Source organism: Betta splendens, chromosome 14, assembly GCF_900634795.4.
Source record: "Betta splendens chromosome 14, fBetSpl5.4, whole genome shotgun sequence".
NCBI lineage: Eukaryota > Metazoa > Chordata > Actinopteri > Anabantiformes > Osphronemidae > Betta > Betta splendens.
Genome location: NC_040894.2, coordinates 16,698,488 through 16,725,855, shown reverse-complemented (window position 1 = coordinate 16,725,855; position 27,368 = coordinate 16,698,488). Strand labels below are relative to the sequence as shown.

Genomic DNA, 27,368 nt, shown 5'->3' with positions numbered 1-27,368 from the left:
TCATACTCTTGTTGTTTTCTGCATCAAGTTCCTTTTTTCTAGATGGATGCTATTTTTTTCCCTTTCCAGATTGTCTCTGTCTTTCTTCAGCTCGTCTTTTAGGGTTTCACACTCTTGTTGTTTCTGCAACAAGTTTTCTTTTTCTTGATTCATGCCATTTTTCTCTCTTTCCAGATTGTCTCTGTCTTTCTTCAGCCAGTTTTTCAGAGTTTCCCTTTCTTGCTTTTCCAATACAAGCTGGTGCATCAGTTGATCTCTTATTTCTTCTTGTTGCCTGGCAAAGTCTGTTATCAGGCATATGTATCCTTCCTTTGCCTTCTGCAGTATTTCAGAGTAGAAAAGCATATGTGTTTTCAGGGAATCTAGAGAGATATGCTCTTGTTCCAAATGACTGACCATCTTCACTACATTTCCATTGTCGCTTTGGAGCCTGCTAAGTTTATCTGCAATGGCACCAGTCATCCTCTCACTCACATGCTTAATTTTTTCACTCAGAACCTGTAGATGCTTTTCGCATTCCATAATTTGATCAGCTCTCCTATGTAGATTCAATATTTGTTCTTCCATTGTATCTTTCTGGTTCCAAAGCATTTCTCTCTCTGTGTCAAGGACAGTCTGCATGTGACTTATTTGATCACTTTTCACCTTCATGGTCTCCTTTGCAGCCCGGACCTCTTCTATCTCATTGTTGAGATCTTGCCTTAAAAGTCCCAGTTCTTGTCTTTGGCTCTGCAAGTCATACCGGCTTGACTGTAGTTCTTTGATTTGTCTCTTGATGTCCTCTTCCATCAGTTGTTGTTCTTTTTGCTTTATGACAATTGTGTTCTTAGCTTTCTCAAGTAGGTCTCTGGTTTTGTGAAGCTGAAGGGACAGATTTTTTGCTTTGTCTTTGTTAACCTCAACACACAGGATGTCAGCATGTGTTCTTGTCTTTTCTAGTCGACTTGCTGTGATTCGCAGACTATCCTTTTCATCTCTTAACTTTTGCTCCAACACTTGCATTTGCTGCTGGATGTCGGACATTTTCTGCTTCAAGTAATCTTTTACTTGATTCATGCCATTTTTATCTCTTTCCACATTCCCTTTGTCTTTCTTCAGCTCGTCTTTCAGGATTTCATACTCTTGTTGTTTCTGCATCAAGTTCCTTTTTTCTAGATGGATGCTATTTTTCTCCCTTTCCAGATTGTCTCTGTCTTTCTTCAGCTTGTCTTTTAGGGTTTCATACTCTTGTTGTTTCTGCAACAAGTTTTCTTTTTCTTGATTCATGCCATTTTTCTCTCTTTCCAGATTGTCTCTGTCTTTCTTCAGCCAGTTTTTCAGAGTTTCCCTTTCTTGCTTTTTCAATACAAGCTGGTGCACCAGTTGATCTCTTATTTCTTCTTGTTGCCTGGCAAAGTCTGTTATCAGGCATTTGTATCCTTCCTTTGCCTTCTGCAGTATTTCAGAGTAGAAAAGCATATGTGTTTTCAGGGAATCTAGAGAGATGTGCTCTTGTTGCAAATGACTGACCATCTTCACTACATTTCCATTGTCGTTTTGGAGCCTGCTAAGGTCATCTGCAATTGCACCAGTCATCCTCTCACTCACATGCTTAATTTTTTCACTCAGAACCCGTAGATGCTTTTCGCATTCCATAATTTGATCAGCTCTCCTATGTAGATTCAATATTTGTTCTTCCATTGTATCTTTCTGGTTCCAAAGCATTTCTCTCTCTGTGTCAAGGACAGTCTGCATGTGACTTATTTGATCACTTTTCACCTTCATGGTCTCCTTTGCAGCCCGGACCTCTTCTATCTCATTGTTGAGATCTTGCCTTAAAAGTCCCAGTTCTTGTCTTTGGCTCTGCCAGTCATACCGGCTTGACTGTAGTTCTTTGATTTGTCTCTTGATGTCCTCTTCCATCAGTTGTTGTTCTTTTTGCTTTATGACAATTGTGTTCTTAGCTTTCTCAAGTAGGTCTCTGGTTTTGTGAAGCTGAAGGGACAGATTTTTTGCTTTGTGTTTGTTTACCTCAACACACAGGATGTCAGCATGTGTTCTTGTCTTTTCTAGTCGACTTGCTGTGATTTGCAGACTGTCCTTTTCATATCTTAACCTTTGCTTCAACACTTGCATTTGCTGCTGGATGTCGGACATTTTCTGCGTCAAGTAATCTTTTACTTGATTCATGCCATTTTTATCTCTTTCCACATTCCCTTTGTCTTTCTTCAGCTCGTCTTTCAGGATTTCATATTCTTGTTGTTTCTGCATCAAGTCCTCTTTCATTTGATTCATGCCATTTTTCTGTCTTTCCAGACTGTCTCTGTCTTTTTTCAGCTCGTCTTTTAGGGTTTCATACTCTTGTTGTTTCTGCATCAAGTTCCTTTTTTCTAGATGGATGCTATTTTTCTCCCTTTCCAGATTGTCTCTGTCTTTCTTCAGCTCGTCTTTTAGGGTTTCATACTCTTGTTGTTTCTGCATCAAGTTCCTTTTTTCTAGATGGATGCTATTTTTCTCCCTTTCCAGATTGTCTCTGTCTTTCTTCAGCTCGTCTTTTAGGGTTTCACACTCTTGTTGTTTCTGCAACAAGTTTTCTTTTTCTTGATTCATGCCATTTTTCTCTCTTTCCAGATTGTCTCTGTCTTTCTTCAGCCAGTTTTTCAGAGTTTCCCTTTCTTGCTTTTCCAATACAAGCTGGTGCATCAGTTGATCTCTTATTTCTTCTTGTTGCCTGGCAAAGTCTGTTATCAGGCATATGTATCCTTCCTTTGCCTTCTGCAGTATTTCAGAGTAGAAAAGCATATGTGTTTTCAGGGAATCTAGAGAGATATGCTCTTGTTCCAAATGACTGACCATCTTCACTACATTTCCATTGTCGCTTTGGAGCCTGCTAAGTTTATCTGCAATGGCACCAGTCATCCTCTCACTCACATGCTTAATTTTTTCACTCAGAACCCGTAGATGCTTTTCGCATTCCATAATTTGATCAGCTCTCCTATGTAGATTTAATATTTGTTCTTCCATTGTATCTTTCTGGTTCCAAAGCATTTCTCTCTCTGTGTCAAGGACAGTCTGCATGTGACTTATTTGATCACTTTTCACCTTCATGGTCTCCTTTGCAGCCCGGACCTCTTCTATCTCATTGTTGAGATCTTGCCTTAAAAGTCCCAGTTCTTGTCTTTGGCTCTGCAAGTCATACCGGCTTGACTGTAGTTCTTTGATTTGTCTCTTGATGTCCTCTTCCATCAGTTGTTGTTCTTTTTGCTTTATGACAATTGTGTTCTTAGCTTTCTCAAGTAGGTCTCTGGTTTTGTGAAGCTGAAGGGACAGATTTTTTGCTTTGTGTTTGTTTACCTCAACACACAGGATGTCAGCATGTGTTCTTGTCTTTTCTAGTCGACTTGCTGTGATTTGCAGACTGTCCTTTTCATATTTTAACCTTTGCTTCAACACTTGCATTTGCTGCTGGATGTCGGACATTTTCTGCGTCAAGTAATCTTTTACTTGATTCATGCCATTTTTATCTCTTTCCACATTCCCTTTGTCTTTCTTCAGCTCGTCTTTCAGGATTTCATATTCTTGTTGTTTCTGCATCAAGTCCTCTTTCATTTGATTCATGCCATTTTTCTGTCTTTCCAGACTGTCTCTGTCTTTTTTCAGCTCGTCTTTTAGGGTTTCATACTCTTGTTGTTTCTGCATCAAGTTCCTTTTTTCTAGATGGATGCTATTTTTCTCCCTTTCCAGATTGTCTCTGTCTTTCTTCAGCTCGTCTTTTAGGGTTTCATACTCTTGTTGTTTCTGCATCAAGTTCCTTTTTTCTAGATGGATGCTATTTTTCTCCCTTTCCAGATTGTCTCTGTCTTTCTTCAGCTCGTCTTTTAGGGTTTCACACTTTTGTTGTTTCTGCAACAAGTTTTCTTTTTCTTGATTCATGCCATTTTTCTCTCTTTCCAGATTGTCTCTGTCTTTCTTCAGCCAGTTTTTCAGAGTTTCCCTTTCTTGCTTTTCCAATACAAGCTGGTGCATCAGTTGATCTCTTATTTCTTCTTGTTGCCTGGCAAAGTCTGTTATCAGGCATATGTATCCTTCCTTTGCCTTCTGCAGTATTTCAGAGTAGAAAAGCATATGTGTTTTCAGGGAATCTAGAGAGATATGCTCTTGTTCCAAATGACTGACCATCTTCACTACATTTCCATTGTCGCTTTGGAGCCTGCTAAGTTTATCTGCAATGGCACCAGTCATCCTCTCACTCACATGCTTAATTTTTTCACTCAGAACCCGTAGATGCTTTTCGCATTCCATAATTTGATCAGCTCTCCTATGTAGATTTAATATTTGTTCTTCCATTGTATCTTTCTGGTTCCAAAGCATTTCTCTCTCTGTGTCAAGGACAGTCTGCATGTGACTTATTTGATCACTTTTCACCTTCATGGTCTCCTTTGCAGCCCGGACCTCTTCTATCTCATTGTTGAGATCTTGCCTTAAAAGTCCCAGTTCTTGTCTTTGGCTCTGCAAGTCATACCGGCTTGACTGCAGTTCTTTGATTTGTCTCTTGATGTCCTCTTCCATCAGTTGTTGTTCTTTTTGCTTTATGACAATTGTGTTCTTTGCTCTCTCAAGTAGGTCTCTGGTTGTGTGAAGCTGAAGGGACAGATGTTTTGCTTTATCTTTGTTAACCTCAACAAACAGGATGTCAGCATGTGTTCTTGTCTTTTCTAGTCGACTTGCTGTGATTCGCAGACTATCCTTTTCATCTCTTAACTTTTGCTCCAACACTTGCATTTGCTGCTGGATGTCGGACATTTTCTGCTTCAAGTAATCTTTTACTTGATTCATGCCATTTTTATCTCTTTCCACATTCCCTTTGTCTTTCTTCAGCTCGTCTTTCAGGATTTCATATTCTTGTTGTTTCTGCATCAAGCCCTCTTTCATTTGATTCATGCCATTTCTCTCTCTTTCCAGACTGTCTCTGTCTTTTTTCAGCTCGTCTTTTAGGGTTTCATACTCTTGTTGTTTCTGCATCAAGTTCCTTTTTTCTAGATGGATGCTATTTTTCTCCCTTTCCAGATTGTCTCTGTCTTTCTTCAGCTCGTCTTTTAGGGTTTCACACTCTTGTTGTTTCTGCAACAAGTTTTCTTTTTCTTGATTCATGCCATTTTTCTCTCTTTCCAGATTGTCTCTGTCTTTCTTCAGCCAGTTTTTCAGAGTTTCCCTTTCTTGCTTTTCCAATACAAGCTGGTGCATCAGTTGATCTCTTATTTCTTCTTGTTGCCTGGCAAAGTCTGTTATCAGGCATATGTATCCTTCCTTTGCCTTCTGCAGTATTTCAGAGTAGAAAAGCATATGTGTTTTCAGGGAATCTAGAGAGATATGCTCTTGTTCCAAATGACTGACCATCTTCACTACATTTCCATTGTCGCTTTGGAGCCTGCTAAGTTTATCTGCAATGGCACCAGTCATCCTCTCACTCACATGCTTAATTTTTTCACTCAGAACCCGTAGATGCTTTTCGCATTCCATAATTTGATCAGCTCTCCTATGTAGATTCAATATTTGTTCTTCCATTGTATCTTTCTGGTTCCAAAGCATTTCTCTCTCTGTGTCAAGGACAGTCTGCATGTGACTTATTTGATCACTTTTCACCTTCATGGTCTCCTTTGCAGCCCGGACCTCTTCTATCTCATTGTTGAGATCTTGCCTTAAAAGTCCCAGTTCTTGTCTTTGGCTCTGCAAGTCATACCGGCTTGACTGCAGTTCTTTGATTTGTCTCTTGATGTCCTCTTCCATCAGTTGTTGTTCTTTTTGCTTTATGACAATTGTGTTCTTTGCTCTCTCAAGTAGGTCTCTGGTTGTGTGAAGCTGAAGGGACAGATGTTTTGCTTTATCTTTGTTAACCTCAACAAACAGGATGTCAGCATGTGTTCTTGTCTTTTCTAGTCGACTTGCTGTGATTCGCAGACTATCCTTTTCATCTCTTAACTTTTGCTCCAACACTTGCATTTGCTGCTGGATGTCGGACATTTTCTGCTTCAAGTAATCTTTTACTTGATTCATGCCATTTTTATCTCTTTCCACATTCCCTTTGTCTTTCTTCAGCTCGTCTTTCAGGATTTCATATTCTTGTTGTTTCTGCATCAAGCCCTCTTTCATTTGATTCATGCCATTTCTCTCTCTTTCCAGACTGTCTCTGTCTTTTTTCAGCTCGTCTTTTAGGGTTTCATACTCTTGTTGTTTCTGCATCAAGTTCCTTTTTTCTAGATGGATGCTATTTTTCTCCCTTTCCAGATTGTCTCTGTCTTTCTTCAGCTCGTCTTTTAGGGTTTCACACTCTTGTCGTTTCTGCAACAGGTTTTCTTTTTCTTGATTCATGCCATTTTTCTCTCTTTCCAGATTGTCTCTGTCTTTCTTCAGCCAGTTTTTCAGAGTTTCCCTTTCTTGCTTTTCCAATACAAGCTGGTGCATCAGTTGATCTCTTATTTCTTCTTGTTGCCTGGCAAAGTCTGTTATCAGGCATATGTATCCTTCCTTTGCCTTCTGCAGTATTTCAGAGTAGAAAAGCATATGTGTTTTCAGGGAATCTAGAGAGATATGCTCTTGTTCCAAATGACTGACCATCTTCACTACATTTCCATTGTCGCTTTGGAGCCTGCTAAGTTTATCTGCAATGGCACCAGTCATCCTCTCACTCACATGCTTAATTTTTTCACTCAGAACCCGTAGATGCTTTTCGCATTCCATAATTTGATCAGCTCTCCTATGTAGATTCAATATTTGTTCTTCCATTGTATCTTTCTGGTTCCAAAGCATTTCTCTCTCTGTGTCAAGGACAGTCTGCATGTGACTTATTTGATCACTTTTCACCTTCATGGTCTCCTTTGCAGCCCGGACCTCTTCTATCTCATTGTTGAGATCTTGCCTTAAAAGTCCCAGTTCTTGTCTTTGGCTCTGCAAGTCATACCGGCTTGACTGCAGTTCTTTGATTTGTCTCTTGATGTCCTCTTCCATCAGTTGTTGTTCTTTTTGCTTTATGACAATTGTGTTCTTTGCTCTCTCAAGTAGGTCTCTGGTTGTGTGAAGCTGAAGGGACAGATGTTTTGCTTTATCTTTGTTAACCTCAACAAACAGGATGTCAGCATGTGTTCTTGTCTTTTCTAGTCGACTTGCTGTGATTCGCAGACTATCCTTTTCATCTCTTAACTTTTGCTCCAACACTTGCATTTGCTGCTGGATGTCGGACATTTTCTGCTTCAAGTAATCTTTTACTTGATTCATGCCATTTTTATCTCTTTCCACATTCCCTTTGTCTTTCTTCAGCTCGTCTTTCAGGATTTCATATTCTTGTTGTTTCTGCATCAAGCCCTCTTTCATTTGATTCATGCCATTTCTCTCTCTTTCCAGACTGTCTCTGTCTTTTTTCAGCTCGTCTTTTAGGGTTTCATACTCTTGTTGTTTCTGCATCAAGTTCCTTCTTTCTAGATGGATGCTATTTTTCTCCCTTTCCAGATTGTCTCTGTCTTTCTTCAGCTCGTCTTTTAGGGTTTCACACTCTTGTTGTTTCTGCAACAAGTTTTCTTTTTCTTGATTCATGCCATTTTTCTCTCTTTCCAGATTGTCTCTGTCTTTCTTCAGCCAGTTTTTCAGAGTTTCCCTTTCTTGCTTTTCCAATACAAGCTGGTGCATCAGTTGATCTCTTATTTCTTCTTGTTGCCTGGCAAAGTCTGTTATCAGGCATATGTATCCTTCCTTTGCCTTCTGCAGTATTTCAGAGTAGAAAAGCATATGTGTTTTCAGGGAATCTAGAGAGATATGCTCTTGTTGCAAATGACTGACCATCTTCACTACATTTCCATTGTCGTTTTGGAGCCTGCTAAGTTTATCTGCAATGGCACCAGTCATCCTCTCACTCAAATGCTTAATTTTTTCATTCAGAACCCGTAGATGCTTTTCACATTCCATAATTTGATCAGCTCTCCTATGTAGATTCAATATTTGTTCTTCCATTGTATCTTTCTGGTTCCAAAGCATTTCTCTCTCTGTGTCAAGGACAGTCTGCATGTGACTTATTTGATCACTTTTCACCTTCATGGTCTCCTTTGCAGCCCGGACCTCTTCTATCTCATTGTTGAGATCTTGCCTTAAAAGTCCCAGTTCTTGTCTTTGTCTCTGCAAGTCATACCGGCTTGACTGTAGTTCTTTGATTTGTCTCTTGATGTCCTCTTCCATCAGTTGTTGTTCTTTTTGCTTTATGACAATTGTGTTCTTAGCTTTCTCAAGTAGGTCTCTGGTTTTGTGAAGCTGAAGGGACAGATTTTTTGCTTTGTCTTTGTTAACCTCAACACACAGGATGTCAGCATGTGTTCTTGTCTTTTCTAGTCGACTTGCTGTGATTTGCAGACTGTCCTTTTCATCTCTTAACCTTTGCTTCAACACTTGCATTTGCTGCTGGATGTCGGACATTTTCTGCGTCAAGTAATCTTTTACTTGATTCATGCCATTTTTATCTCTTTCCACATTCCCTTTGTCTTTCTTCAGCTCGTCTTTTAGGGTTTCATACTCTTGTTGTTTCTGCATCAAGTTCCTTTTTTCTAGATGGATGCTATTTTTCTCCCTTTCCAGATTGTCTCTGTCTTTCTTCAGCTCGTCTTTTAGGGTTTCACACTCTTGTTGTTTCTGCAACAAGTTTTCTTTTTCTTGATTCATGCCATTTTTCTCTCTTTCCAGATTGTCTCTGTCTTTCTTCAGCCAGTTTTTCAGAGTTTCCCTTTCTTGCTTTTCCAATACAAGCTGGTGCATCAGTTGATCTCTTATTTCTTCTTGTTGCCTGGCAAAGTCTGTTATCAGGCATATGTATCCTTCCTTTGCCTTCTGCAGTATTTCAGAGTAGAAAAGCATATGTGTTTTCAGGGAATCTAGAGAGATATGCTCTTGTTCCAAACGACTGACCAGCTTCACTACTTTTCCATTGTCCTGTTGGAGCCTGCTAAGTTTATCTGCAATATCACCAGTCATTCTCTCACTCACATGCTTAATTTTTTCTCTCAGATCCCCTAGATGCTTTTCAGATTCTGTCATTTGATCAGCTTTTCTATGTAGAGTCAATCTTTGTTTTTCCATTGTATCTTTCTGGTTCCAAAGTATTTCTCTCTCTGTGTCAGGAACAGTCTGCATATGACCTATTTGGTCTCTTTTTACCTTCATGGTCTCCTTTGCGACCCGGACCTCTTCTATCTCAGTGTTGAGATCTTGCATTAAAAGTCCCAGTTCTTGTCTTTGGCTCTGCAAGTCATACCGGCTTGACTGTAGTTCTTTGATTTGTCTCTTGATGTCCTCTTCCATCAGTTGTTGTTCTTTTTGCTTTATGACAATTGTGTTCTTTGCTCTCTCAAGTAGGTCTCTGGTTGTGTGACGCTGAAGGGACAGATGTTTTGCTTTATCTTTGTTAACCTCAACAGACAGGATGTCAGCATGTGTTCTTGTCTTTTCTAGTCGACTTGCTGTGATTCGCAGACTATCCTTTTCATCTCTTAACTTTTGCTCCAACACTTGCATTTGCTGCTGGATGTCGGACATTTTCTGCTTCAAGTAATCTTTTACTTGATTCATGCCATTTTTATCTCTTTCCACATTCCCTTTGTCTTTCTTCAGCTCGTCTTTCAGGATTTCATATTCTTGTTGTTTCTGCATCAAGTCCTCTTTCGTTTGATTCATGCCATTTTTCTCTCTTTCCAGACTGTCTCTGTCTTTTTTCAGCTCGTCTTTTAGGGTTTCATACTCTTGTTGTTTCTGCATCAAGTTCCTTTTTTCTAGATGGATGCTATTTTTCTCCCTTTCCAGATTGTCTCTGTCTTTCTTCAGCTCGTCTTTTAGGGTTTCACACTCTTGTTGTTTCTGCAACAAGTTTTCTTTTTCTTGATTCATGCCATTTTTCTCTCTTTCCAGATTGTCTCTGTCTTTCTTCAGCCAGTTTTTCAGAGTTTCCCTTTCTTGCTTTTCCAATACAAGCTGGTGCATCAGTTGATCTCTTATTTCTTCTTGTTGCCTGGCAAAGTCTGTTATCAGGCATATGTATCCTTCCTTTGCCTTCTGCAGTATTTCAGAGTAGAAAAGCATATGTGTTTTCAGGGAATCTAGAGAGATATGCTCTTGTTCCAAACGACTGACCAGCTTCACTACTTTTCCATTGTCCTGTTGGAGCCTGCTAAGTTTATCTGCAATATCACCAGTCATTCTCTCACTCACATGCTTAATTTTTTCTCTCAGATCCCCTAGATGCTTTTCAGATTCTGTCATTTGATCAGCTTTTCTATGTAGAGTCAATCTTTGTTTTTCCATTGTATCTTTCTGGTTCCAAAGTATTTCTCTCTCTGTGTCAGGAACAGTCTGCATATGACCTATTTGGTCTCTTTTTACCTTCATGGTCTCCTTTGCGACCCGGACCTCTTCTATCTCAGTGTTGAGATCTTGCATTAAAAGTCCCAGTTCTTGTCTTTGGCTCTGCAAGTCATACCGGCTTGACTGTAGTTCTTTGATTTGTCTCTTGATGTCCTCTTCCATCAGTTGTTGTTCTTTTTGCTTTATGACAATTGTGTTCTTTGCTCTCTCAAGTAGGTCTCTGGTTGTGTGACGCTGAAGGGACAGATGTTTTGCTTTATCTTTGTTAACCTCAACAGACAGGATGTCAGCATGTGTTCTTGTCTTTTCTAGTCGACTTGCTGTGATTCGCAGACTATCCTTTTCATCTCTTAACTTTTGCTCCAACACTTGCATTTGCTGCTGGATGTCGGACATTTTCTGCTTCAAGTAATCTTTTACTTGATTCATGCCATTTTTATCTCTTTCCACATTCCCTTTGTCTTTCTTCAGCTCGTCTTTCAGGATTTCATATTCTTGTTGTTTCTGCATCAAGTCCTCTTTCGTTTGATTCATGCCATTTTTCTCTCTTTCCAGACTGTCTCTGTCTTTTTTCAGCTCGTCTTTTAGGGTTTCATACTCTTGTTGTTTCTGCATCAAGTTCCTTTTTTCTAGATGGATGCTATTTTTCTCCCTTTCCAGATTGTCTCTGTCTTTCTTCAGCTCGTCTTTTAGGGTTTCACACTCTTGTTGTTTCTGCAACAAGTTTTCTTTTACTTGATTCATGCCATTTTTCTCTCTTTCCAGATTGTCTCTGTCTTTCTTCAGCCAGTTTTTCAGAGTTTCCCTTTCTTGCTTTTCCAATACAAGCTGGTGCATCAGTTGATCTCTTATTTCTTCTTGTTGCCTGGCAAAGTCTGTTATCAGGCATATGTATCCTTCCTTTGCCTTCTGCAGTATTTCAGAGTAGAAAAGCATATGTGTTTTCAGGGAATCTAGAGAGATATGCTCTTGTTCCAAACGACTGACCAGCTTCACTACTTTTCCATTGTCCTGTTGGAGCCTGCTAAGTTTATCTGCAATATCACCAGTCATTCTCTCACTCACATGCTTAATTTTTTCTCTTAGATCCCCTAGATGCTTTTCAGATTCTGTCATTTGATCAGCTTTTCTATGTAGAGTCAATCTTTGTTTTTCCATTGTATCTTTCTGGTTCCAAAGTATTTCTCTCTCTGTGTCAGGAACAGTCTGCATATGACCTATTTGGTCTCTTTTTACCTTCATGGTCTCCTTTGCGACCCGGACCTCTTCTATCTCATTGTTGAGATCTTGCCTTAAAAGTCCCAGTTCTTGTCTTTGGCTCTGCAAGTCATACCGGCTTGACTGTAGTTCTTTGATTTGTCTCTTGATGTCCTCTTCCATCAGTTGTTGTTCTTTTTGCTTTATGACAATTGTGTTCTTTGCTCTCTCAAGTAGGTCTCTGGTTGTGTGACGCTGAAGGGACAGATGTTTTGCTTTATCTTTGTTAACCTCAACAAACAGGATGTCAGCATGTGTTCTTGTCTTTTCTAGTCGACTTGCTGTGATTCGCAGACTATCCTTTTCATCTCTTAACTTTTGCTCCAACACTTGCATTTGCTGCTGGATGTCGGACATTTTCTGCTTCAAGTAATCTTTTACTTGATTCATGCCATTTTTATCTCTTTCCACATTCCCTTTGTCTTTCTTCAGCTCGTCTTTCAGGATTTCATATTCTTGTTGTTTCTGCATCAAGTCCTCTTTCGTTTGATTCATGCCATTTTTCTCTCTTTCCAGACTGTCTCTGTCTTTTTTCAGCTCGTCTTTTAGGGTTTCATACTCTTGTTGTTTCTGCATCAAGTTCCTTGTTTCTAGATGAATGCTATTTTTCTCCCTTTCCAGATTGTCTCTGTCTTTCTTCAGCTCGTCTTTTAGGGTTTCACACTCTTGTTGTTTCTGCAACAAGTTTTCTTTTACTTGATTCATGCCATTTTTCTCTCTTTCCAGATTGTCTCTGTCTTTCTTCAGCCAGTTTTTCAGAGTTTCCCTTTCTTGCTTTTCCAATACAAGCTGGTGCATCAGTTGATCTCTTATTTCTTCTTGTTGCCTGGCAAAGTCTGTTATCAGGCATATGTATCCTTCCTTTGCCTTCTGCAGTATTTCAGAGTAGAAAAGCATATGTGTTTTCAGGGAATCTAGAGAGATATGCTCTTGTTCCAAACGACTGACCAGCTTCACTACTTTTCCATTGTCCTGTTGGAGCCTGCTAAGTTTATCTGCAATATCACCAGTCATTCTCTCACTCACATGCTTAATTTTTTCTCTTAGATCCCCTAGATGCTTTTCAGATTCTGTCATTTGATCAGCTTTTCTATGTAGAGTCAATCTTTGTTTTTCCATTGTATCTTTCTGGTTCCAAAGTATTTCTCTCTCTGTGTCAGGAACAGTCTGCATATGACCTATTTGGTCTCTTTTTACCTTCATGGTCTCCTTTGCGACCCGGACCTCTTCTATCTCATTGTTGAGATCTTGCCTTAAAAGTCCCAGTTCTTGTCTTTGGCTCTGCAAGTCATACCGGCTTGACTGTAGTTCTTTGATTTGTCTCTTGATGTCCTCTTCAATCAGTTGTTGTTCTTTTTGCTTTATGACAATTGTGTTCTTTGCTCTCTCAAGTAGGTCTCTGGTTGTGTGACGCTGAAGGGACAGATGTTTTGCTTTATCTTTGTTAACCTCAACAAACAGGATGTCAGCATGTGTTCTTGTCTTTTCTAGTCGACTTGCTGTGATTCGCAGACTATCCTTTTCATCTCTTAACTTTTGCTCCAACACTTGCATTTGCTGCTGGATGTCGGACATTTTCTGCTTCAAGTAATCTTTTACTTGATTCATGCCATTTTTATCTCTTTCCACATTCCCTTTGTCTTTCTTCAGCTCGTCTTTCAGGATTTCATATTCTTGTTGTTTCTGCATCAAGTCCTCTTTCGTTTGATTCATGCCATTTTTCTCTCTTTCCAGACTGTCTCTGTCTTTTTTCAGCTCGTCTTTTAGGGTTTCATACACTTGTTGTTTCTGCATCAAGTTCCTTGTTTCTAGATGGATGCTATTTTTCTCCCTTTCCAGATTGTCTCTGTCTTTCTTCAACTCGTCTTTTAGGGTTTCACACTCTTGTTGTTTCTGCAACAAGTTTTCTTTTTCTTGATTCATGCCATTTTTCTCTCTTTCCAGATTGTCTCTGTCTTTCTTCAGCCAGTTTTTCAGAGTTTCCCTTTCTTGCTTTTCCAATACAAGCTGGTGCATCAGTTGATCTCTTATTTCTTCTTGTTGCCTGGCAAAGTCTGTTATCAGGCATATGTATCCTTCCTTTGCCTTCTGCAGTATTTCAGAGTAGAAAAGCATATGTGTTTTCAGGGAATCTAGAGAGATATGCTCTTGTTCCAAACGACTGACCATCTTCACTACATTTCCATTGTCGTTTTGGAGCCTGCTAAGTTTATCTGCAATGGCACCAGTCATCCTCTCACTCAAATGCTTAATTTTTTCACTCAGAACCCGTAGATGCTTTTCACATTCCATAATTTGATCAGCTCTCCTATGTAGATTCAATGTTTGTTCTTCCATTGTATCTTTCTGGTTCCAAAGCATTTCTCTCTCTGTGTCAAGGACAGTCTGCATGTGACTTATTTGATCACTTTTCACCTTCATGGTCTCCTTTGCAGCCCAGACCTCTTCTATCTCAGTGTTGAGATCTTGCCTTAAAAGTCCCAGTTCTTGTCTTTGGCTCTGCAAGTCATACCGGCTTGACTGTAGTTCTTTGATTTGTCTCTTGATGTCCTCTTCCATCAGTTGTTGTTCTTTTTGCTTTATGACAATTGTGTTCTTAGCTTTCTCAAGTAGCTCTCTGGTTTTGTGAAGCTGAAGGGACAGATTTTTTGCTTTGTCTTTGTTAACCTCAACACACAGGATGTCAGCATGTGTTCTTGTCTTTTCTAGTCGACTTGCTGTGATTTGCAGACTGTCCTTTTCATCTCTTAACCTTTGCTTCAACACTTGCATTTGCTGCTGGATGTCGGACATTTTCTGCGTCAAGTAATCTTTTACTCGATTCATGCCATTTTTATCTCTTTCCACATTCCCTTTGTCTTTCTTCAGCTCGTCTTTCAGGGTTTCATACACTTGTTGTTTCTGCAACAAGTTCTCTTTTTCTCGATGTATGCTATTTTTATCTCTTTCCAGATTGTCTATGTCTTTCTTCAGCTCGTCTTTCAGTATTTCATATTCTTGTTGTTTCTGCATCAAGTCCTCTTTCATTTGATTCATGCCATTTTTCTCTCTTTCCAGACTGTCTCTGTCTTTTTTCAGCTCGTCTTTCAGGGTTTCATACACTTGTTGTTTCTGCATCAAGTTCCTTTTTCCTAGATGGATGCTACTTTTCTCCCTTTCCAGATTGTCTCTGTCTTTCTTCAGCTCATCTTTTAGGGTTTCATACTCTTGTTGTTTCTGCAACAACTTTTCTTTTTCTTGATTTATGCCATTTTTCTCTCTTTCCAGATTGTCTCTGTCTTTCTTTAGCCAGTTTTTCAGAGTTTCCCTTTCTTGCTTTTCAAATACAAGCTGGTGCATCAGTTGATCTCTTATTTCTTCTTGTTGCCTGGCAAAGTCTGTTATCAGGCATATGTATCCTTCCTTTGCCTTCTGCAGTATTTCAGAGTAGAAAAGCATATGTGTTTTCAGGAAATCTAGAGAGATATGCTCTTGTTCCAAATGACTGACCATCTTCACTACATTTCCATTGTCGCTTTGGAGCCTGCTAAGTTTATCTGCAATGGCACCAGTCATCCTCTCACTCACATGTTTAATTTTTTTACTCAGAACCCGTAGATGCTTTTCACATTCCATAATTTGATCAGCTCTCCTATGTAGATTCAATATTTGTTCTTCCATTGTATCTTTCTGGTTCCAAAGCATTTCTCTCTCTGTGTCAAGGACAGTCTGCATGTGACTTATTTGATCACTTTTCACCTTCATGGTCTCCTTTGCAGCCCGGACCTCTTCTATCTCATTGTTGAGATCTTGCCTTAAAAGTCCCAGTTCTTGTCTTTGGCTCTGCAAGTCATACCGGCTTGACTGTAGTTCTTTGATTTGTCTCTTGATGTCCTCTTCCATCAGTTGTTGTTCTTTTTGCTTTATGACAATTGTGTTCTTTGCTCTCTCAAGTAGGTCTCTGTTTTTGTGAAGCTGAAGGGACAGATTTTTTGCTTTGTCTTTGTTAACCTCAACACACAGGATGTCAGCATGTGTTCTTGTCTTTTCTAGTCGACTTGCTGTGATTTGCAGACTGTCCTTTTTATGTCTTAACTTTTGCTCCAAAACTTGCATTTGCTGCTGGATGTCAAACATTGTCTGCGTCAAGTAATCTTTTACCTGATTCATGCCATTTTTATCTCTTTCCACATTCCCTTTGTCTTTCTTCAGCTCGTCTTTTAGGGTTTCATACTCTTGTTGTTTCTGCAACAAGTTCTCTTTTTCTTGATGTATGCTATTTTTCTCTCTTTCCAGACTGTCTCTGTCTTTTTTCAGCTCATCTTTCAGGGTTTTATACACTTGTTGTTTCTGCATCAAGTTCCTTTTTTCTAGATGGATGCTATTTTTTTCCCTTTCCAGATTGTCTCTGTCTTTCTTCAGCTCGTCTTTTAGGGTTTCACACTCTTGTTGTTTCTGCAACAAGTTTTCTTTTTCTTGATTCATGCCATTTTTCTCTCTTTCCAGATTGTCTCTGTCTTTCTTCAGCCAGTTTTTCAGAGTTTCCCTTTCTTGCTTTTCCAATACAAGCTGGTGCATCAGTTGATCTCTTGTTTCTTCTTGTTGCCTGGCAAAGTCTGTTATCAGGCATATGTATCCTTCTTTTGCCTTCTGCAGTATTTCAGAGTAGAAAAGCATATGTGTTTTCAGGGAATCTAGAGAGATATGCTCTTGTTCTAAATGACTGACCAGCTTCACTACATTTCCATTGTCCTTTTGTAGCCTCCTAAGTTTGTCTGCAATGGCACCAGTCATCCTTTCACTCAAATGCTGAAGTTTTTCTTTTAGAACCTCTAGAAGGTTTTTGTTTCTTAGCAGTTTTTCTGTTTCTGAATGTATCAAACATTGTTCCCTTTTTTTCACACTTTTTAAAGCACCTTGAATACATTCTTTTTGTTTGGTAATTTGTTCCTTGATGTTTTTAATGTCTTCTTTTGCCTGCAATGTTATTTTTGTTTCATGTTTAATGCAAGCATTTTCATTATTTTTGGTCTTGTAGAAATCAGAAATCTGTCTTTTCATTTGGTTACACTTTTCTGTCCATTTAGAAAAAAGTACCCACGTACATGAAAGTTGCATTGGAACATTTGCAGTGATTGATATCCTTGACAGTCTTGTTCCACCTGTTGTGTCATCTTTTCCTCTTTCCATTTTAAGCTTCATGATTTTCAGTTCTTCTTTTTTTTTGGTCATCCTCTCTAGCTTTTCATCAAGCTCTTTGTTTCTTCTTTGTTTTCTCTTGCGAGCATCTTTTTCTTCTTTAATCTCAGCCCACATCATTTTCACCTCATGGTCTTTTCGAATACCTCGTCTCATCATTTGTTGATTTTCTTTTTTTGTGAAGTCCAGCTCAGCCTTCAGCACTTCCATCTCTTTTTTTTCTCTTCGTATTGCCTCAAGTGTGTTTTCAAGTTTTTGTTTTTCTTTTTGGCGGTTGTCTTCCTCATTCTTTTCTGCTTTGACCCTAACAGTTTCTTTGTTCCTTATCATGCATTTTATTATGGCCTTACTGTGATCTTTTAAGTTTTGGAGACATTCTCTTTGTTTTTCTAAATGGATATTTACATCAGCTAGTAGTCCAGTGTTCTTTTTTATTACCTCCAAATTTGAATGAATTTTTTGTCTAATGATTTCAAGGTCAAAAACAGAAGATATAACTTTTGAATCATCAGGAGTTGTATTCATCTTTATTATCTGACGCTTTTCCAGCCATGTATGCTGTTTGAATAATTGGATATCACTCATTTGATGTTTAATACACTGATCCTCAGGTTTTAGTTGTTCTAATTTACCTGGTTGTCTCAAGGTTGAATCTAATCCTCTTTTCCTTCTGGTCACTTTCCTGAGTAATTTCTTTTCTTTTGTCTTTCCGCATTTTTGTCTCTTTATTCCAAACTCTGATTTCAACAGGTCTATTTCTGGACCTATTTTTCTTTTTATTGGTTGTACTCTGTCACCAGGCTTCTTAGTCTCACTTTTGATATTGTTCCTCAAACTTTTTACTTTGTATACCTCCACCTGGACCTGTTGTTTTTTGAGTCTTAAGGTTTCTTCTAATTGAACTTTTCTTTTAGTTATTAAAATAAAACTGTTTTGTAGGTGTTGTATTGCATCATCAGTCTTTTCATTACACCCCTCTAAGTGTCTCAGCTTTTCTTGGGTATTCCTAAAAATAATCTTCATGTCTTCCTGCTTAATTTTAGACTTAACAGCCATTTCCTCCACAGCACTCTTAACCTTGTTCATTTTCTCCATCTTCTGTTGAATTGCTTCTGCTCGTTTCTTTATTTGCATTTTAAAAATATCTAATTCATCTTTTTCACACAGAATTTTCTCCAACTTCTGAGCCAGGTCTCTTTTGAGTCTTTTTGCTTCAAATTTTATGTTGCTCCTTTCGTTTCTCAAAGAGATCTCATTTTTTACCACTTCAGTTGTCACCATTTTTAAAATATCTTGGAACTTTTTAACATCCTCTAACAATCCCTCAATTTCACCATCTTGAGGTTGATTATAATCTTTTCCAACATTTTCACTTTTTTGGGTGTCAAGTTTTAGAATTACAGATCTCATGATTTTTTGTGTTTTATAAACTTCTGTCCTGAGTGTTTGTAGACTAGCTGTGTCCATTCCTGTGTCTTTTTTGTTGGAATAACCATCTGTCACCTCAGGATGGAACTCCTTTGATTCAAGAATTATTTTTTTATAATCATCCACTGTCATCAATTCAGAATCATGTTTCTTTTCTTGTTTCACCTTACTGTCATTATCCCTTTCTTGCATTTGGAGTTCATATTTAATTTGTTCTTTATAAATATTGTTTTTTACTCTCCAAATGTCACTGTCTATTTTTCCTCTTAGTCTAGCTTTCCCTATGCCGATATTATTTATTTCCCTACCTGCAGTTTGTAACCCAGTTTCTATCTCTGGTCTCTGAAAGTCTTTTATTTCTTTAATGAGCTGATCAATTTCTTGATGTTTCCCCTTCATGCTTTTCATACTGTTCTTAATTTCCTTTTTGATTTCCTCCTTTTGGTTCTTGAATTTTAGGAGTTGATTTTTAACTTGTTCCTTTTCTGTTTTATGCATTATTACTTTATCATCTATCAGTGATTCTTCGTGAATGTCTTTGTGCATTTGTAAAAACAAATTCTGCTCTTCCTTAAAGTCCACTCCAAAATCTTGCTTGTAGTTTGATTGCGTGTTCCATTCTTCTATTGTTTCTTCACTTTGATATTGGTCTTCCACTGTAAAAGATTGTTGTAAAGCCATTGCTTCATCTCCTTCTTTTATTTGAGGTACTGCTCCATCTTTGTTTGTTGCATTTGGTGCTGTTTGACCTATGAGAGAGTTTATGTCTTTCTCTTTTGATGGTTTCTGCAGGTAAAAACAGAGTGGCTTGTTTGCAGATTCTGTCAATATCCATCTGCTGACCTGCGTTTTCATGGATGTCAGCTTGTCCTTTACAGAAAAGAAACATGTCTGTTATTAATTTACATTATTTTCATACAGTATTATCCTTGGTTTTGTTCATTAACACTACTTTACTGTTAATGAACCCATTGATTGTTTTATTTGTACCCTTAATCTTGTCCTGACATATGGGAAATATGAGAATTTAATCCCCAAAACCCTCTGTTATGTAGCAATTTCTTGTGAATAACTTTTGAATTTACCATAATAGATCTTGCAGCAGCTGGAAAGAATTCTTACTATAGCAGATGTTTTTTGACGATGCTGTTACCATATTCAAGCAGATGATTCCATCATCTTTTGCCTCATCGCTTTGTAGCTACACAGAGGAGAACAGTCACCTTAATCCTTATGAACAGGTGGACTGTCTTGTAGATGATGCTGCAGCTTCTCTGTGTACAATTTTAGACACAGTGGTTCTTCTGATTAAGAAGTCACTGATTCAGAGTAGGTTAGTTCAATGGTATAATTAAGAAATATGCAGTCTAAAGCACAGGACCGGACAACTAGAAAGGCAGTGGCATTTCAACTAATTATGTAAACTGTATAGCATAGAAGGACAGCCTAATAATACTGTATAACTTCAATAATTAACTCTTCCAAGTCATTTTAGACCCAATCCCAGCCAGATTACTCAGACAAAGGTCTACCTTTAATCGGCTTGTTTATATTAATTCATATTCACCAATCATTATTAAAAGGCTACATACCACAGGCATTTAAGGTGGCTGTGGTCAAACCTTTATTGAAAAAACCTACTCTGGACCCTGGAGAACTAGCTAACTATAGACCAATTTCAATTTATCCTTTCTTTCCAAGATTCTTGACAAAATTGTAGCTAGGCAATTATCTGACCACCTGAGTATGAATACTAATAATAGTACGAAGATTTTCAGTCAGGATTTTGAGAATATCACAACACACAAACAGCTCTGGTAAGAGTCAATACTGATCCTTGCTTAGCTTCAGACAAAAGCAGACATATAGATATATATAGCTCACTGGATAGCTCAATCGGTAAAAGTCGCAGGACTTGCATACAGGGGGTCCCCGGTTCGAATGCCTGTTAGGGCAAATAAGCATCCAGTGTGGGTCCTTGGGCAAGACCCTTCAAGCTACCGCCTACCTCAAAATGATGAGAGACAATGAACCACATGAGATACCGGCTCAGATGTCGCCCGGTCTAACAAGGTCTGCGTCAGGTGCTGGGGAACCAGAGCACCTTGGCGAAAAGTGGGCTACTGGAACAAGAAAGAAATAGCTAGGATGGAATGCTGTTGGAATGCTACTACTCAAGTAACCCTAGTCAGAGGGGTTACATGCAAAGAATGTGTGGCAAATGGGAACGGAGAAACCCACATTCAAGACTTATGGCGAAGCAACTAGTAGCTCAGCGTTCCAACATCCACAAATGGCAACTGCTATTACAACTTGAGATTGACGAGGTACAACACAAATGCTACGGCAAGGGGGAGCCAGCATGCCAGGTCAGAGGGGAGGTTTCACCATCTCCCCAACCGGAAATTGGGTACGAAGCCCCAATGAGCACAGATACGCTGAGCGAGGCAGCGACTGACCTGAAAGATAAAATCATGGCGAGATTGAACAGGCAACCCCCAAAGCCAACTACAATGGCTAAGTGAAGTACCATCAGAAAGTCTCATGGAAGATGTGAATGCAGCATTGAGAGCAATCATGGGAGCCATGAGAAACAATACCCACCATGGAAACAAAGGTTGGAGGCAAAAATCAAGGCAGCTCGGAGGGAAGTGAGCCAAATGACAGAGGCCCAGAGAGGTGCAATGAAAAGACCCATGCCCAAGAGGTACAGCCAGATGACCATACCTGAAGCACTCAAAACTGCCAAGCAAAGGCTACAAGCCTTGGCCAGCCGCCTAAATATACACCAGAGATAACAAAGCCAGACGAATAAACTGGCTGTTCGCAACACAACCTGGGAAAGTGTACTCTCAATCGCAGGGTAACAACAGCAGTTCAGTTCCCACCAAGGCTGGAAACTGAACAGTACTGAAAAGGTATATGGGAAAGGGAGGGGTCACACAACAGTGATGCACAGTGGCTGGTGGATCTGAGGGAAAACCACAGCAACCTCCCTGAACAGAATCCAGTGACTATCACAGTGGCAGACATCCAACAGAGAGTCTCAGGAATAAAAAACTGAACAGCCCTGACATGATCCATGCCTACTGGCTAAGAAAGCTCACTGCAATCCATGAGCGCCTGGCAGCACAAATGAACCAGCTGCTAAGGGATGGGACCCACCCTGAATGGCTAACTAAAGGGCGAACAATCCTGATAATGAAGGATCCCTCAAAGGGTACAGTCCCATCCAACTACCGGCCAATAACCTGCCTCTCCACAACATGGAAGCTCATGTCAGGCATCATCGCAGCTAAGATAAGTGGGCACATGGGTCAATACATGAGCGAAGCACAGAAGGGCATTGGTAAGGATACCAGAGGAGCCAAACACCAACTCCTGGTAGACAGAACAGTTGCCCAAGACTGCAGAGTGCGACACACCAACCTGTGCACAGCCTGGATCGACTACAAGAAAGCCTATGACTGTACAACATCAACAGAACTCTAAGGGCCTTCATTGCAAACTCGATGAGGTTGTGAAGAACCACCCTTGAAGTCAATGGGAAGCCACTTGCCCAAGTATCCATCAAATGTGGCATATACCAAGGAGATGCACTGTCCCACTGCTGTTCTGCATAGGTCTGAACCCTCTCAGCCAAAAAACAAACAAGACTGGCTATGGATACCGACTCCGGAACGGGGCCACCATAAGTCACCTCCTCTACATGGATGACATCAAGCTGTACGCCAAGAGTGAGCGAGACATCGACTCACTGATCCACACCACCAGGATCTACAGCTCGGACATTGGTATGTCATTCGGACTCAAGAAATGTGGGAGGATGGTGATAAAGAGAGGCAAGGTAATCCACACAGAAGGGGTCTCACTCCAAGAAGGAACAATAGCAGACATTGAGGACAATTACAAGTACCTTGGAATACCACAGGCGAACGGCAACCTTGAACAGGCAACAAGGAATGCGGCAACAGCCAAATACCTCCAACGAGTAAGGCAAGTCCTAAGAAACCAGCTCAATGGCAAGAACAAATCCCGGGCAATAAACAGCTACGCCCTGCCAGTGATCAGATACCCTGCGGGAAAGGAAGAGATACAGACCACAGATGTTAAGACTCCTCACCGTGCATGGAGGGTTCCGCCCCAAATCCAGCACCCTGAGACTATACGCTAGCGGCAAAGAAGGAGGCCGAGAAATAGTGAGTGTGAAAACCACTATCCGGGATGAAACATCCAAGATCCATAAGTACATCAAGGATAAGGCCCCGACAGATGACGTGATGAGTGAATGTCTCAGGCAGTGGAGAACAGAGGATGAGATGCTGGATGAGGGACCATCATGGGAGGACAAGCCCTTGCACGGGATGTACCACCGGAACATAACTGAAGTGGCTGATCTCAACAAATCCTACCAATGGCTTGAAAGGGCCGGGCTGAAGGACAGCACAGAGGCAGAATTTTGCTGCATTCCTTGTTGCTCTGGCCCTGAGCACCAGAGCCATAGAGGCCCAGATCTACCACACCAGACAAGACCCAAGGTGTAGACTGGGCAAAGAGGCCCCTGAGACGGTCCAGCACATAACTGCAGGGTGTAAGATGCTGGCAGGGAAAGCATACATGGAACGCCATAACCAAGTGACTGGCATAGTATACAGGAACATCTGCGCAGAGTATGGACTGGAAACCCCAAGGTCAAAGTGGGAAACACCTCCCAAGGTGGTAGAGAACGAGCGAGCCAAGATCCTGTGGGACTTCCAGATACAGACAGACAGAATAGTAATGGCGAACCAACCAGAGATTGTGGTGGTGGACAAAGAGCAGATGAAAGCCGTAGTGGTGGATGTGGCAATACCAAGCGATGGCAACATCAGGAGAAGGAAACATGAGAAACTAGAGAAATACCAAGGGCTCAGGGAAGAATTGGAGAAGGCTTGGAAAGTGAAGGCCACAGGGGTGACTGTGGTGATCGGAGCACTGTAGGCAGTGACCCCCAAACTGGAGGAGTGGCTACAACAGATCCCTGGATTCCTAGGAACAGCAAGGATACTGCACAGAACCCTCAAGCTCCCTGGCCTCTGGTAGAGGACCCGAGCTTGGAAAGTAGATGAGACCACCCGCGGAGGGTGAGAATAGTGGTATATATATAATATAATCAAATGCCATGTCTGACAACATGCAGCATTACTTACTAACATGTTAATTATGGTTATTAATGCACAAGGTACTTTTCACATTATCCTGCATATTATTTATGTGCTGGGACGTTTTGATGTATTTGCTCTATGTGCTGTGAAATGTATTAGTTATTTTTCATATTTTTCAGTGTCTTGGGGAAAGATTACAGACAGAAAACACAGATAGCACTTTCCTTACAGTTTTTACTTGTAAGTCCATAACTGAACAAAGACAAATCAAAGTGAAGGAATCACTTACTGTGTATTTTTTGACTTCTTCCTTGTAGTTTTGTGTTTCATTTTTTGTTTTTAGGAGTTCTTCTCGGGTGTTGTTTATCTCTGTAGCAAACTTTCTCATTTGTGTTAACTCACTTATAGTCAGAATTCTTTTAAAAGTATCTTCCAATTTCTGTTCAAGCTCCTTCCTTTGTTGTTGTGTTCTTTTCTTTATGATTTCTAGCTCATCTCTCTCTTTTGTAGTCTTCTCCATGAACTGCTCCAACTTCTGTTTCCCTTTTTTAAAATGAAAATTCAGCCATTTCATTTGTGTTGTCTCCTTTCTAGTGCTTAGAGTTGTATCTTCTTTAAACTTGTGCAGCATCCTTCTGATCTCTTCTATTTCCAAAATCATTCTCTGCATCTCTATATTGTCTTCTGCTGAGATAGGTTGAGTTATTTCTTTGGTTCCGTGAAACTCCCCATGACTTGGCCTTTGCCTATTAATCCTGCCCTGTATTTCCACCTCTGGTTTCTGCTCTGTTCCCTCTTCCATACTTTGCTTAGCAGCCTTAGTATTTGTCTTCATCTCTTTTCTTCTGCTCATTCTTATTATTTTCACCAGGTGTTTTTTCTTTATCTCAGTCTCAGTATTTATTACTTCCAACTCTCTCACTTCTTTCTTGATCATGTTGAGCAGGTTGTCCAACTCTTCTCTTTGCTTTTCAATAGCCGTCTTCTGACTCTGCATGTCAGCCGTCTGTTTCCTGATGTTTGTCAGTAATATACTCTATTTGTCAGTTTTTTATCAATAAATCCTGCTCATGTTTTTTCAGCTGTCGGCCTGTTGATGTCCTCTTTTTGATGTTCTGTCTTATCCTAAGGTATAGAGTTTCATTTTTTTGCTTAGTGTCACCTCACGATATTGTTGCTTGACGTTTTCTTCTGCCAAGTTGGGTTCAGTTTGGGTCGTCGTGCTGTGAAGTTGTCTTCTTTCTGTTCATTGAAAGGAACAATGGACCATTTTAACAAATAATAATTATTCATTATTTAATAATAATAAAGAATATACTTTGTATATTAACTGATTAAAGTGATCCCTGCTTGTGTCTATCATAAAGGAAAATTAGGAAAATTCTTGTCAGTTGTCCTTGTAGCATCATTAATTTTACCTCACTTTGTATTTAAAGACCTCTGTTCCACTATTATTTTATCATGTTATCTGTTCAGGCTGTTACAGTTCCTGTCCTTCCTATTTCTGCTGTGTTTGCATTATTACTTCTAGTAAGATTGTCATATGTTTTCTTATTTTCTACTACTAAGTTTGTGTTTTGATACTTTTCTTGTTTTTTTCCTTGCCTCTAGTTTTCCCTTTTTAAATGTTATAACAGTTCTGGACAAATACATTCAACATATATATAACATACACTACACAGAAGTTAAAAACCATGAGGTCACGTAAAAATGTTCTTATTTTTTACTATTCTAGCTGCAAATGCCTGTTTTTTGGTGCAATATCTACATAGGCATATAGAGGCTCATTTTCAGCAACTATCACTCGAGTGTTTTAAGAGAACAGCAACCTTCCTGAACAACATCCAGTAACCATCACAATGGTAGACATTCACGAGAAAGTCTCAGGTATGATGATAACCCTCCCCTCATTTGGCTGGGTGTAGCGGCAAGCTACCTGTAGCTACTGGTACTTATCACTATCAACAAGGTGTGATTATGGTAGTTGTGATGTTGTATGACACGGCTAATATTAAGTATTATGAGATTATGTATAATAATTCATATGTATATGATATATGTATATGTATGTTTGTATGAGTGTGTGCACAAACTTTAACACTATTATTAGTATTATTATAAATTTCACAGGTAAACCACAGCAGTTGTTTAGTTATGAATGCGTCAGCCTAAGGTACATCCCTACTTATTTATTTTGTGCCTATTGCTTAATTGATTTGGTTTCAGCAGCTGGTTGCAAACCCCCCCTCCGGCACGAACTCAACCTGTCCACCCACACAGCGACATCACACATATTTAGGACGGACTAAATAAAACCAAAAATAAACCATTGATCAAGAAGAGAGAGAAAACAGCCCTAGAGGCAAACTTCAAGCTGATTGCCCAGGTGAGCTGACCATAACATCCAGCATCTCCTGCCTGTGTATAAACCTGTTGTACACAGCCAACCGGTGGTGCCTCGCACAGTGAGGGGGTGGACAGCTGAGAGTGAGGAGGCTCTCAGAGACTGTTTTAACACCACCGTGTGGATGGAGCTCTGCGAACCACGTGGGAGGGACATTAATACCATCACAGACTGTGTAACAAACTATATCAACTTCTGCTGTGAAAACACCGTACCCTCCAGGCTGTACGGTGTTTTGCCAACAACAAGCCGTGGATCACCCCTGATATTAAAGCTCTGCTAAAGGAGAAGAAGTGAGCGTTTAGATCAGGGAACAGGGAGGAGCTGAGGAGGGTGCAGAAGGAGCTGAGGAGGAAAGTCCATGGGGGGAAGGCCAGCTACAGAAAGATGGAGAAGCATATACAGCAGGATAACATTAGTGAGGTGTGGAGAAGCCTGAAAACCATCTCTGGCTACAAAGCTGAGGGGGACCTGAGATGGGTTAATGACCTGAAGCTAGTTCAATTGGTTCGACCAAGCAGACTCTAGGAGTTGAGGACGCCATCATCTTCCTCCTACATTGAGCTCTTTCTCAAATGGAGAAGCTCTGCAGTTCTGTGAAGATCATGTTCTTTGACTTATCCAGTGCCTTTAACACCATCCAGCTGGTGCTTCTGAAACACAAACTGGAGGAGGCTGGTGCGGACCTTCATCTGACAAAGTGGATTATGGACTACCTCACAGACAGGCCACAGTTTGTGAGAGTCAAGAGAGTGTGTCTGACACTCTGACCAGCAATGTGGGGGCCCCCAAGGGGACTGTACTGGCCCCTTTCCTCTTCACCCTCTATACTTCAGACACAACACGGATAGCTGCAGGAGTTCTCTGATAACTGATCACTGATGACGACAATGCAGAGTGCACAGGACCTACTGTGACCTATTGTGCACTCCTATACAAACTCACATCTATTCTGGACCAGGACTCTCACCCACAGGAGGACTCACTGTTTGCTCTGGAGAGCAGCTTCAGAGCAGCTTGAGTAACAGACTAATCCACCCTTGCTGTGTGAAGGAGAGATATCTCAGATCTCTCCTCCCTGCTGCAGTCACACTCTACAATCAGAACTGTTAACTACATTTGCTGTTTATGGATGTGTGCTCTGTTTATGGGTGTGTGTTTGTATGTTTTCTCTTCGTTTTCTGTCCTGTTGCTGTTGTGAGGTGCAATTTCCCTGCAGTGGGACTAATAAAAGCATTCTTATTTCTTTTATTCTTGTGTGCCTTGACACTAGTGATAGAAAGTTCAGCTTGTTTCAAATACCTCTTTTGGCTCAACTCCCAAAGAAGACTCTTTCAAGTCCTGAACGGATTTAGGATTTTTTTAGGCCTTTACCATAACTTTGCAAAACCTATGGTTTGTGTGTTGTGTGCAGTGTTATAAGCCTTAAAATTGTTAATTATTAATTTTGTACACTTACTCTGTTACAAAACCATTCTTTTGTTTAATATTATTATATGAAACATTTTACTGCAAGTAGATTCACAGACTAGAACTAAAACCAAACTCAAGCAAACAGTTTTATAACAACCTTATAATTGCCTAAT

General features: G+C 40.0%; 1 protein-coding gene across 1 annotated transcript in view; it reads right to left on the bottom strand.

Annotated features, from left to right (window-relative positions):
* Positions 1-27,368, bottom strand: part of LOC114868966 (uncharacterized) — a 31,073-nt gene continuing 3,705 nt past the window's right edge. Inside the window, exons 2-3 of the mRNA XM_029172684.3 lie at positions 23,668-24,620; positions 1-19,104 (exon numbers count right to left, since the gene is read on the bottom strand). Of these exons, the coding sequence (XP_029028517.1) occupies positions 1-19,104; positions 23,668-24,375 (19,812 nt within the window). The 5' untranslated portion in view covers positions 24,376-24,620. The remainder of the gene's footprint in view (positions 19,105-23,667; positions 24,621-27,368) is intronic.